Source organism: Rhyacophila brunnea, unplaced genomic scaffold, assembly GCF_057557595.1.
Source record: "Rhyacophila brunnea isolate RB1 unplaced genomic scaffold, BYU_Rbru_1.0 scaffold_10, whole genome shotgun sequence".
Taxonomy (NCBI): domain Eukaryota; kingdom Metazoa; phylum Arthropoda; class Insecta; order Trichoptera; family Rhyacophilidae; genus Rhyacophila; species Rhyacophila brunnea.
Window position 1 is genome coordinate 5,206,123 of NW_028232752.1, and position 12,801 is coordinate 5,218,923.

The 12,801-nt window shown below is 35.2% G+C and overlaps 1 protein-coding gene across 2 annotated transcripts in view; it reads left to right on the plus strand.

Moving 5' to 3' along the window:
- Hibch (3-hydroxyisobutyryl-CoA hydrolase) overlaps positions 1–12,801 on the plus strand; it is a 16,155-nt gene continuing 3,354 nt past the window's right edge. For both annotated transcript variants that reach the window (XR_015070989.1, XM_085949966.1), the window contains exons 1-4: positions 1–149; positions 1,247–1,799; positions 3,182–3,456; positions 4,830–4,971. Coding sequence is in view for 1 of the 2 variants with exons in the window: in XM_085949966.1 (XP_085806092.1) it covers positions 147–149; positions 1,247–1,799; positions 3,182–3,456; positions 4,830–4,971 (973 nt within the window). In the remaining variant the exon portion in view is untranslated. The remainder of the gene's footprint in view (positions 150–1,246; positions 1,800–3,181; positions 3,457–4,829; positions 4,972–12,801) is intronic.

The window sequence follows — 12,801 nt, forward strand, 5'->3', positions numbered from 1 at the left end:
GAAGAACTTTTTGCGTATTTTGACAACCGGTCGGAGTTGATGTCTTATCAGTTGTTACATTCCAAAACTGGCGAGAGACCGAACGCCCGCACCGCGAAAATATATCAATAACTATCTAGAATCTGTATAATATTTCAAGTGCAATTATGGTAAAGTATAAACTGTATTTTTCTATTGATATCACTTTCATTTTAATTTACAACGTCGTTTCCACGCCTGTTTACGTATAAATTTAATTGTACCTATGTAAATAATACTACCGATTGTGACGTCACGAATTTATTAGCATATTTTCTGCGACTATCTACAAAATGATTTGATTTCTGGTTCGATAAGTTAGTTGTTTTTTTCATTTTATTCAATCACTATCTCACAATGATTCCTATTATCACTTAGGTTAGTGTTTCCAGTAATCTTTTTATGTCATATTTTAACTAATTATGTATTAAATAGGTACCTACCCATATTTTATTATTTTCTTTGTCTTCCTAAGAAGTATTTATTTTTAATGTACATTTTTTTTGCTGCCATTTAAAACATTTTACCTTTAATTGCAAAAGTTGCATGTCCCATTCGCAAAAGTTATAAAATGAAAAACACCATTAATTTCAGAAACCCATGTATTAACCATGTACCTAATGCGGGGAGGTATTAGAATGGTGGTACCCGGTGGGCCACAAATTTGTATGAAAAAATAAAACCTTAGAAACACCATTATTTAGAAATATATAATAAAGACTTGTATATCGATTAAAAATGTCACCATGATTACAAGAGATAACCTTATACAGTACACTCTCAGTAATCCGCCGCTCGATTATCTGACAACTACTATAATCCGCCGTTATTTTTACTAGTTAAAAGCACAAAATCAAGCTTGTCAATTCAGCAGAGTTTAATACGTTCCTGTGTTCGCTTAGTGCTGCTTGGGTACCACTGTATGACTACATTTATAAAGCGATTGTCCACTCCTGAGTGACATATCTGACATTTCATCTGCTCGGCGACCTATATCACATCTGCCGTCTTATCCATAGGTTTCTTCTGTGGTTTACGCTTTATGCCCTAAACACACCTTTTCATGCCATGTTGTGCTACTCGTAATTTTTGGATTTCTCTTACATTAAAAGTCCATGTTTCACACTCATACGTGAGTATATTGGTAGTGCACATTGGTTGGACACTTTTCCGCTTAAAACACAATGGGGGGTCACTTTTGTCTAATAACATTTCTTTTCTATTTCAGAGTATTTTATCAAGACTATATGCTGTAAACAGTGTTAAACTATCTTTAAGGACAATGTCGTCGTCACCGACAGATTCAGTCATTTTTGAAAGCATAAACAAAACAGGAATAATCACACTGAATAGATTGAAAGCTTTGAACGCTCTCGACTTGTCTATGGTCAATGAAATCTACCCGATTCTCAGGAAATGGGAGACACAAAAATCACTAGTCATAATAAAGGGAGCCGGAGATAAAGCCTTCTGCGCTGGAGGCGACGTGAGAGCCGTCGTAGAAAAAGAAAACGTTCCACATCTGGGACAACAGTTCTTCCGTGCGGAGTATATGCTTAACAGACTTATAGGAAATTTCAGCATCCCGTATGTTGCGTTAATTGACGGCATAACAATGGGCGGAGGAGTCGGTCTCTCGGTTCATGGCCAATACAGGATAGCTACGGAGAGAACGATGGTGGCTATGCCTGAAACTCAGATTGGACTGTTTCCTGACGTTGGCGGAACATTCTTTTTGCCAAGATTGACTTCAAATTTGGGACTTTATTTAGGTTTAACAGGTATATTATTTAACATTGTATTCACTAATATTAATAATATACTCATATATGCTCTGATATTTAGCAGTACAGGTAAACCTATCGTTGATCACAGGTAATAATAATTATATTTTGGGCACTAAACTAAAATAAACATCAAACATAAAGTGAAAGTAATAAACTTAATAAATAACGTACATTTTGTTCCGTATTACAAAAAAGAGTCTACATCTTAGAGTGATAATATATAGAGAGCGGCTATTGTTCGTCAAAATGAAGCGGTGTTTCTTACACATAACGCACAGTAGAACCTCGATTTTATTATTATCAACTTAACTATGAACATATTTTTTAACCATATTATGTTCTACTAAAATAACTAAAAATAATCACCACTAACTTTATATTTAACACAAAAACAATAAATTTCAGCAACACGTTGAGATGTCCGGGGTTCCAGCGGCTAGCTCAGGTGTCCATCGAACCCCGGATTCACAAAAAAGAACGATATATTTATGTATTAGGTTAAATAAAACACTAAGTCTTTCTTGTGCGGGTCTTAGCGTTATATATTTTAATATTTAGTTGGACAACGTTATTTTGTAGTCTTTTACATATTTTGTTTTTACAATCAGTTTTGAAGGTCCGTCATGATCTTTGATTCGATGAATCACGAGCCTGACCCTGGCGCCGGCGCGCGATGATTTCACCGTTGCGCAATGCGCGGCAAAATTTATTATTTACACTTTTTAAATTAAATTAAATTTATCTTAATTACACCTCCGCCCAATATGTGATTTTCACACACCGGACGAAGGCCTTTACTTATGAATAAAAAATACTTATGTGGTTGAGCAAGGAATCAGATTAGATGTTTTATGAAGCCGTTTCTAGAGGTCAGGGTTACGTTTCGACTTATGACTACTAAATGATTATTTTACACCGGGAGAAGCCCGCTTGTAACAGGGGTGTATCAACGTGCTTGCAGTTTTTAAATGAATGTAATCATTCAAATCCATATTTACCGGCGACGTTTACAAAAAATATTTAATTCAGCCGTAGAAATTCTATCTCACTCTTAACGCATAGTGCGGAGATATAAGCGTGCCAAATGCTTACTCACTCGCACTTATGGTTCATTTTTATTCAGGCCTTTGGTCTACATAGTTTACTCTCCTTGGTCTGTCTGCATTTATTAAGTAAATATTAAAAATCGATCGTGATATAACAAATTCGCACTTGCGAGGCTACCAATAAACGGGGGGGGGCTTACCTGTTGTTCATAGTTCCTTGGCTCTTTGGTTAAAATATACATACTATTAAATATAATATATATATATTTATGATAGCAAACTCTCGCATGTCCAGTGATGTGAATACCTAACATCTTTCATTTGTTACAGGCCATAGACTCAGAGGCAAAGATGTTCTTAAAGCCAGAATAGCGACACATTACATACCAAGCAGCAGGTTGGATGAGCTGCAGACTTTGTTAACACGGTGTCAAAATTCTGATGAGATTTACAATCTCATAAACAAATTCAACGATCCATCGGGAGAATTTTCACTCGAGGGAAATTTAAAACAAATCACATACTGTTTCGCCGCCGGATCCATTGAGGAGATATACGAGAGGCTAGAAAAAGATGGCTCAGAATGGGCAAATAAAACCATTAAGGTATTCATTTAAGATTCATTGATTTTAAATTATACATATGCAGGTGATTCCTTGGTATAACCAAAATGTTGCATCGACTCATGCGCAGGTGTTACTCTTCGTGGTCAGTCATTCGTTTCGGCTAGCTGTATGACATTATTGCCCCGTCTGTGTGTGCAAGAGAGTTAAAGCATTACAGGTCGTTTGGATTTATGACCATGTCGCAATTGAGATGATTTTGTATGAGCAACCTTGCTTATGTGAAGTTATGCATTGGATCATCATTCATGATGTGACGCCATACAAAATATTTCCCTTTAGTTATAGGTAAATCATTCTACAGTAGCACCATAGGCGATTCGCGCGTGTATTGAAATGTTTGCGACAATGCCTGTTTCAATGCTAGCAAACAATACCACTACAACTGCAAGCCGCATTTGCCGTACCCATAGTGCCACTGTATAACGATTTACCTATACATAATCTCTGCTCAGAATACACTAACATGTTTGAGTTAATTTATTATTATATCCAAAGGTTAAGTTTCTATTATCATTTTTTGATAAAAATGTTTTTACACATGACCCTATTATTCGCATATTTATGATTAAAAAATAACCTTGAAATGGGTGTTTTGTAACAGTTTCATTTACACATTTAGCAAATGACATTTTCTTTTGCACTTTTAATTGAATTTAGTTTAGGATTCAAAAACCATTTACCTGACATTGTTTTTTAAGCAGTACAAATTTGAAACCATCACTGGCATTGTAGATTTCATACAAGGTATAATGAATTAATTGTTAGCGACTAAACACACTGCGAGTGGCCATCCTATGAGAGGCATAAAAACACTTACTTAGAGCATAGCGTAGAGCGTAAAGCAAGTTCTGTTTAAGCGCCATGCGCACATCACACGGCTTCTTGCAGTGTACTCCGCCACTAAGGGGAAATACTATTAGGGGCATCTAATGACATAAGACAAAAGATGCAATTTAATACATTTTACTCATAATTTACATTTAAGTGTTTTCAATTCGTATCTAAAAACATATAAGACAAATATTTTCATTTTATTATGTGGTCCAAAAATGCATGTTGTTTTGTCAACGTGTATTAATTGATCCAGTGCAGACAAAATGGATTGGGTAAATAGCCGACAAATATTCCTCGTGAAAAAAGTATTTATAATAATATATCTTTCACTCTATGGAGGCCCGTATGGTCCGATTAGGAGCGAACATAATAATTTATTTTTTATCATTAAATACCATACTAGTAAAGCTCGCTTCAATATAAATAGAACAGATTTCAAGTTTAATATATTATATAAATAAATGTATTGTTAACTCAGTTATTATTATCCTAAATTAACATACTTATTACTCTTTTAGACAATGAATAAAATGTCACCCGGAAGTTTAAAAATTACCCTCCGTGCTTTGCAAAGAGGATCACAGATGGATCTCAGCCAGTGTCTTCAAATGGAATACAGGATGGCGTGTAGGGCACTTATAAATAAAGATTTTACTGAAGGTAAGAAACAATACTATACATATATTTTACATTTAATCACCAAGAATCAAATCCATTGCGAGGACCTATCGAGAGTAAATCACGAAAAACATTATTCACACATATTAATGCATGGTATTGGACAATAAAATTTTGAAATGTTTTTTTATGAATATTTCAAAATTAATTACTTTGATAAGATTTAGTATCACAATGTCCGACACTATGTTTGTTACTCACCAAAGACGTCTAGGACGATTTCGTGCCGCCGGAGTGTTGACGATGGGACTACTGAGCGCTGCCGCACGGATGAAAGAAATATGTGAAGAAATACACATAATTAAGACTTGCACTGACAAGTAGACAGGTACATCTGTACTAAAGCGAGGTTCATGTTTGTTGCAAATACTAATGTCAATGATGTACTTTCACATTCGAATCTCGCACTGAATTGTGTAATACTTAAAAAATTCGGCGATATTCAATAAATTGTATTTCAACAAAATTTAAATTGGTACAATATACAGTAAAACCTCGTTAGTAAGAACACTGATAATTCGAAATTTTCCCGAAAAAAAACTCCCTTGAACATTATTTTCATATAAAACCATACCTTTAATTCGAATTTCGTAATTCAAAATGATTTCAGAGTCCCTGGCATATAAAAATATTCAATAAATCGTAATAAAGTACACTATTTCATGGGCCAGTCATTGAAAATTGTGACAAGACTTTCTTTAAAACGTCAAAAATTACTTATTTTATGATGGTAATAAAAATAATCCTGAGATAATAAATTAATTTTAAGACCTAATTCGGTAGGCACATCCATGTTCAGAAACGAAATTAATGAAAATCACGATTGCACTACAGAATAGATTAATAAATAGAATTCAGATAGGCTATACCCCAATACACTACATTGTGAAGCAGGGTTTTCAATGTGTCCTATGAAAATGAAACACATATTATAGACATGCAATTAATAGTGTGTTGCAACCTTCAAATACACCAATATTGAATTAGCGTCAGTGCATAAACCGAGCAGTTGTCACAACTAAGAACAAGCTTAGAATGACATACTTTTGACAGATGTTGAAGTTTATCCCATATTCTTCCACACTCGACATTGGTTACTTGTTACTCCACACCCATTAGGTAAGGTATTTCAGTTCCCATTAATTATGCGTTCCCTGGATTGCATAATATTGTCAGTTATATTAAAGGTTCATGCAACATAATTCTTGTGCCAGTCAACATTTAGTAAAAACATTGCGTAATTTTGATTACTCCTTGATTGTTGCACAATATATCTGTGCCTCAGTGGAATACTGTGATGTGAAAGCACACTATCGAGATATGTCTTTGTAACAACCATAAACGTCACGTTATTATAGCTGACTACTTACTGGCTTCAACATCATGAATAACGTGTTTTTTTTGTGCATAATAATATCATTCATCTATAGCAGCAACCAGATGGCTGTAGTTCGGCGTTGCAGAATTATTTCATTCTCTCACCAGAGATATTAATGGTGGGCAATATCAAGGTTGGATACTGCATAATGAAAGCATTTAAGAATGTCCTCTGATATCCTTATTTTTGGAAAGAATCTTTTCTTACACATTTATGGAACAGAACGAAATGGAATTTGTAATGGCTGTGTCAAGTCAAGATTCAAAACTATTTTTTTTTTCTATATTAGGTGAAAACCAACATACATATATTATTATATGGCAGGTACTGTGGTTAAAGCCTGTCTGGATTAAAAATTTCAGATTTGTTCAATGAACAATTGAAGAGTGACATTCCAAACCGGCCTAAGTCTAAAAATCTGATTCTGAGATAATCATATTTTTGTGATTTGCAATTTACCTCTTAACCGGTTATATGCCGGGAGTTTTAGTATGGCCGTGCATGAAGGGCCGCGATTTTCTTTTAAAAAATAAAACCTAATAAATATATATTTTTTGGCGATAAATTAATAGTATATCATATACATTTACCAAATAAATGCACTATTTGTCATCTGCTTCGCCATTTATTAAAAAAATCAAAACCAAATATTTTACAAAACGTCAGGGTTGTCACAAAACTTACACACGATTATAAAACTATCATAAAAGAAATAAACTATAAAATCACAATATTCCAGTATTCCACCCGTGAAACAAAGTTTGGTTAGCAATGCAAATATCACGAGACAACTGACTGATATTGTCAACACGTGTGTGTCAACCCTGCTGAGCGACACATATCGGTAACGAGATGAAGCTATTTTAAAACACTGATTTTAAAACAAAAAAAAAGTTGTGCAAATACGAAAACATTACACCATGATTCCAAGACATGTTGCTGTGTATACCATATGTTTGAATTATTAAAATAATTGTCATTGGATAGTAAAAATAGGTGTCAAAGTGGACCGTATATATACGGTCATTTGCTATGGTCGGCACTGCGCTCACGGAATTGTAGACCGTATATATACGGTCGTGGCATCTAACCGGTTAATTTTTCGGTACTATAATGTTTGGCAATTTCATAGAAAATTCAAAGACTCAAAAACATGAAATATAGATAACATTAAAAAGTATAGTAAAACTTCAAAAAAATTCATTCAAAAACTGACTTTTTTTTCAAAATGGCCCTAAGTCTGTACTAAGGACAGTTTGGAACACAAGAAAGTAAAGTTGAGTATCTTTTGTGTGTACAATTATGATTGTGTAATAGAATGTGGTCATGGACAGGTCTGTTGGGATGATTAATTAATAAAAATAATATTAAAATTTCTTTCACTTTATTGCAAAGGATAAGCTATAATGAAAATCGGTAATCCAACACATTTTTATATTTAAACAGGGTTTAAAAAACTAAACACATATTAGAAAGAAAATTACAAAAATAATAAGACAACACTGTAAGTACCTATGTTCATAGTTAAACACCATGAGATAAAACAAGGAATACGTATAAGAAATAATAATAAGTAAGGATATACTATTATAAAAATCGATACTCAGACAACAAAATTTCTGAAATAAACAGGATTTAAAAAAATTAATATAGCACAGAAAAAAATTACAAAAATGGTTCGCTCTCCACCGAGCCATAAACCTGATCTTGGAGCACTTCTAAATTTTCACTTGGTGAGGGCGAGGCCAAAGCATTTTCATAGAACATTTTTGCACTCGGAGTGAGTGTGCATTGTTTTAGGAGCTTTGTAACATCAGCCTTCTTTTCCGTGCTGATACTGTTTATTTCCGGCAGCACTGCAAGTCTTTCGAACATATTAATGAGGATTATATTTTTTTTTAAAATAGAGTGATTTGAATTATCACCAGTATACACATTTTTAACCCCAATTGTGTATTTATTTTTAGTGAATGTGAATACCCGTTGATCCTGCATTTTGAATGGCAGTTTAACTTTTAAGGCAGATTTCGCTACCGCCTTGTAGTCCTTGACGTACCAGTCTACACCCAAGATTTTCACAGTACACATCTTAGAGTAAAATTCGTAGTATTCTTTAGGCTCTATAATGGTTTCCCGTTTCCTGAATAATTTTTCCATCCTCCCGAAGACCTGATCAGGTGGCATATAACTGTGCCCTCTGATAGGGAACACATGCTCTATTAAATGAAATACATTGCTACGTTGAACGTAGTGGAGCAAAGCTGCAATCATCGTGGAATTCTTATTCTGTGCAGCACATGCATCAGAAAATAATCTAAGTTTTTTCTCTTGTCCGCTGAATCTATATTCTAAGTGTTCGAGGAAATCAATCATTGCCGATGTAACTTGGTTCGACCCCCTGCCACTCTCGCTTTCTGTCCACGTGTAGATAAAGGTATTAAAACTAATATTATACCTTTACCTAATAAAATATTATTAGGTAAAGGGGCAAAAAGTTCAGCCAATAAAGCTAGTGAGGCAAACATGAAACTGGTTATCGATCACATTAAGAGTTTCCCTTCGTAGACTTAACAGCCGCGTAAGATACAGTTAACCATAGAATTCTGCTGAGTAAACTTTACATTTACAGCCTCCTGAATGATTTCAAAATAACAGGAGTGATTGAAAAGCTCCTGGCCAACCGAAGATTCTTTGTAACACTGGACGGAAAACGCAGCTGTTGGAGACAACAACGGAACGGCCTTTCACAAGGTACCGTCTTGGCACCCATACTGTTCAACGTTTATACTAATGATCAGCCAATCGGAGTCAACACAAAACATTTCCTCTATGCAAATGATCTAGCCATGTTATATCAAAGCATTAGCTTCGAAGTGATTGAGAAACAGCTTAAAGATACATTAAGTGAGTTAAAGACATACTACGACCTCAATCAACTGAAGCCAAATCTAGGTAAATCACGGGTAGGAGCGTTCCATCTCCAAAACATGGACGCAGGGAAATTGCTTGATGTCGTTTGGGATGGGGTGCATTTAGAACCCACAAACAGCCAACAAATACCTGGGAATCACCTTAGATCGGACGCTGTCCTATAAACAACACTGCATTAATACTAAAATGAAGACACCAGCAAAGAACAGTATCATGACAAAGCTAAGCAGTAATACGTAGGGAGCTCAACTACATACACTCAGCCCTTGCACTATGCACCTCGGTGGCCGAGTATGCCTGTCCGGTGTGGCACATGTCTGCGCACACGAGACATGTGGACTGCGCTCAACGAAACCTGCCGGATCGTGACGGGGTGCTTGAAACCCACGCCTGTCATTAAAGTTCACGTGCTTTCAGGAATAGCCTCCCTCTAATCCGACTCCAAACTGCAGCCCTAGTTGAAAAGGCAGCCCAAGAGAGAGTCCGCGACAAGTCATGCATGGGTATCAAATGTGCAAAACAAGGCTAAAATACAGAAAAGGCTTTATGGCGACAACTATACGTCTGACCGTCCCACCCGAATAAAATAGACTATCCGCATGGGCGGCTAACCTAGCCTCTGAGGGTTTCGAAGATTGGGTAAAGCCAGCAGAGCACCTCCCGCATGGAGCCAGTCTTGGGTACTGAACATAGAAAGCCCTAAACAGACTGAAAACCATGGCAGGGCGCACCCGAGATAACATGGTGAAGTGGGGGTTCTCTGAGGACCAAACCTGCGAGTGTGGTGAAATGCAAAGCATGGAGCACCTATTTTCATGCAAGGCTTGTCTAGTAAGCTTCAACTTCGACTTGATCTTACAAGCCGAGGAAAATGGTATTACCTTCGCTAACTTCTGGAGTTGTAGCACATTGTAGGTATTGAAGACCCAATACGACGAAGAAATTAATAAGCAATAGGAACATAGATGAAAATGTAGAGCTAGTAATGTGGCACCAAATTAAATGTCTACGTTATGAGAAAAAGTTACCTGGAATTATCCAATATCGGTATAACCATACAGGACCTTACAGAAAAATTTATGCAACGGGAAAAGGGAGACGGAGTAATGTTATTCCACAATTAGTAGGTGCATATCAATCCATATTACCAATATCTAATTTGAAAAAAAACGATCTTATGAAGTTGTGTAAAAACGGTGACATTCCGGAAGAGCTAAGATATTGGTATGAAAATTTACCATCCATATTGATCGCGACACATTAGATACATTACCAGAGCCAGACGTTTTGGAAGACATTGTTGAGGAATAAAGAATATTTTTTATAGCTGTTTATCTTACCTCAATTTATTATAATTATTGGTTTGTCCTTATTATTAATCTCAGTGCATGTTTAATTGTTTTCAATTTGAATTGTTACTAATTCCTATTTTGGTTAAAATAAATAATTTTTATTCTTTAGTACTTAGTAGTAGTCTTAAATACCTACTAAAAAAGAATCCAAAACAATAAAAAACATTGCGAAACCCTTGCCAAAGTATTGACATACTATCACTTTACTAACAATCATGTGTGTGGAAAAACTCATTATGTACAAAAACTCATTTTTTTAAATGTTCCTAATTTTTTTATAGAATCTGATTACCTTCAATGTATTCTCTGATTTTTTATACATTTTATACAAAAAGAAGAAAAAATGTTAATTTGAAATTGGATTTTTAATTGCAAAAAATATGTTCAAACCTCATTATCTCAGAACATCAAAATGTAACATAATGAGTTTTACCTTTAAACCAGCGATATGTTGCTTAATAGATTCGGTGCTCAATATATCCCACTGATTTAATCGAGCTCCACCTCTTTTTTCTCGTCTAACTGTACCAGTTTCCATGAAATGTTTCGATATGGCATTAAGTCGTTTTCGACCGATTTGGCAAATTGATTGAAATGATGCTGCACATACCCTTACCTCAATGCCATCACATTTTCTTATAAAATAATCGGTCCTAGATCGGTTTCTCGGAATTTCTTTCCTCGGTTTACAGGTTACCGTGTTTTGTGGCCTCATATAGCTTAAAAGATAAGTGTCCTGCTCAACTTTAGATGTAAGATTGTAAAGCGTTTGATGAAAATCTGAAATCAAAGGGAGAAGATAGTTTTAACTTGGTAGCCTGCACAATAATAATATACTATGAAAGTCGTTTCAAGTATCTATTCCAAAAACCGGCGAGATAGTTCACTTTCAAGGGTTAATATTAAGACATTCATGGTTATTTAATATAATACAATGTAGTAAAATAGGTAATATTCATTAATCAAAACAAACTTACGTTCAATATCTACTCTTGTCAAGTGTTGTTTGGCCTTGCATCCCGATGTATCTTTGTTGTGATTGCACATTAACTTAGGCACTTTATTAAGCCCACTGTTGTATATTTTTTTGCGTTTATTTTTAGCCCAACCATCGATGTTCTTTTTCCGTCGTTTTCCTCCGGCTTTTAATGTAATATTAGATCTAAATTTACTTAATTCGCCTCCCTCCAAAACAGTAGCGTCTGACATTTCTAATATGACGTGTATATTATATTGTGATTGTGGCCGCTTGGAGCGCAAACGTCGCAAAAAGAGTTCAACTGCGCATGCGCATTTCCTTAGGCGAGTTTGGAAAGAATCAACCGTTACCTTAGTGCTGTTTTGCAAAAAAAGGCACATTTCAACATCAAATTTAAGAGACTTAGAATTTTTTGATAAAATATACGTTTTAGTGAGACTATAGATCTCGGCACACTCTATCGGATTCCATCAAAACATGAAAATTCGTAATTTTGGACTAAGGCCGGTTTGGAATGTCACTCTTCAATTATTATTGTCTATGTTCACCTTGCTCACGAGTTCATTTTCCTTATTACCTCTTTCTCTGTGGCCAATTAACATTTATTTAATCAAGGTAAAATCATGACAAGACATAACATTCATTTATTGGGAAAAAAAAATTCTTTTCAAAACTATTTCAAAGTCCGCATAGCCATGTATTGTTTTCATTTCTTTGGCCCCAGATCACCGTTCTTTAACCCTTAAATGTATACTGTACTATGTGTACAAACTTTAGTTTCGGTTTTAATTATTTCCCCCGTTATCATCACGTCTTATTTTATATTAAAAAGTAGAATATCATGCATTTAACCTTTCTAACGCGGCAACTGACTTTAGTCAGCCTATACGCGCGAGTCATCCGCGCGTCAGCTGACTAAAGTCATTTCGATTTTCGTTTGCCTAGTACTCCTTTCGGCCAGGCGCGAATAATTCAAACATTGATTTAATTTATTCAGAAATCATCCTTCTCTTGACATCTGTCAATGGATAGCCTAAACTTTTGTTCTATCTAATTTAAATAAATATTTTTCGGGAGCGTGTCTTGAATAAAAAAATATCAGTCATCGGGCCAATTCAAATTTTCCGCGTATATAGTGTCTTATCGCTTCTTAGTGCATGTGCGTCGAAGAC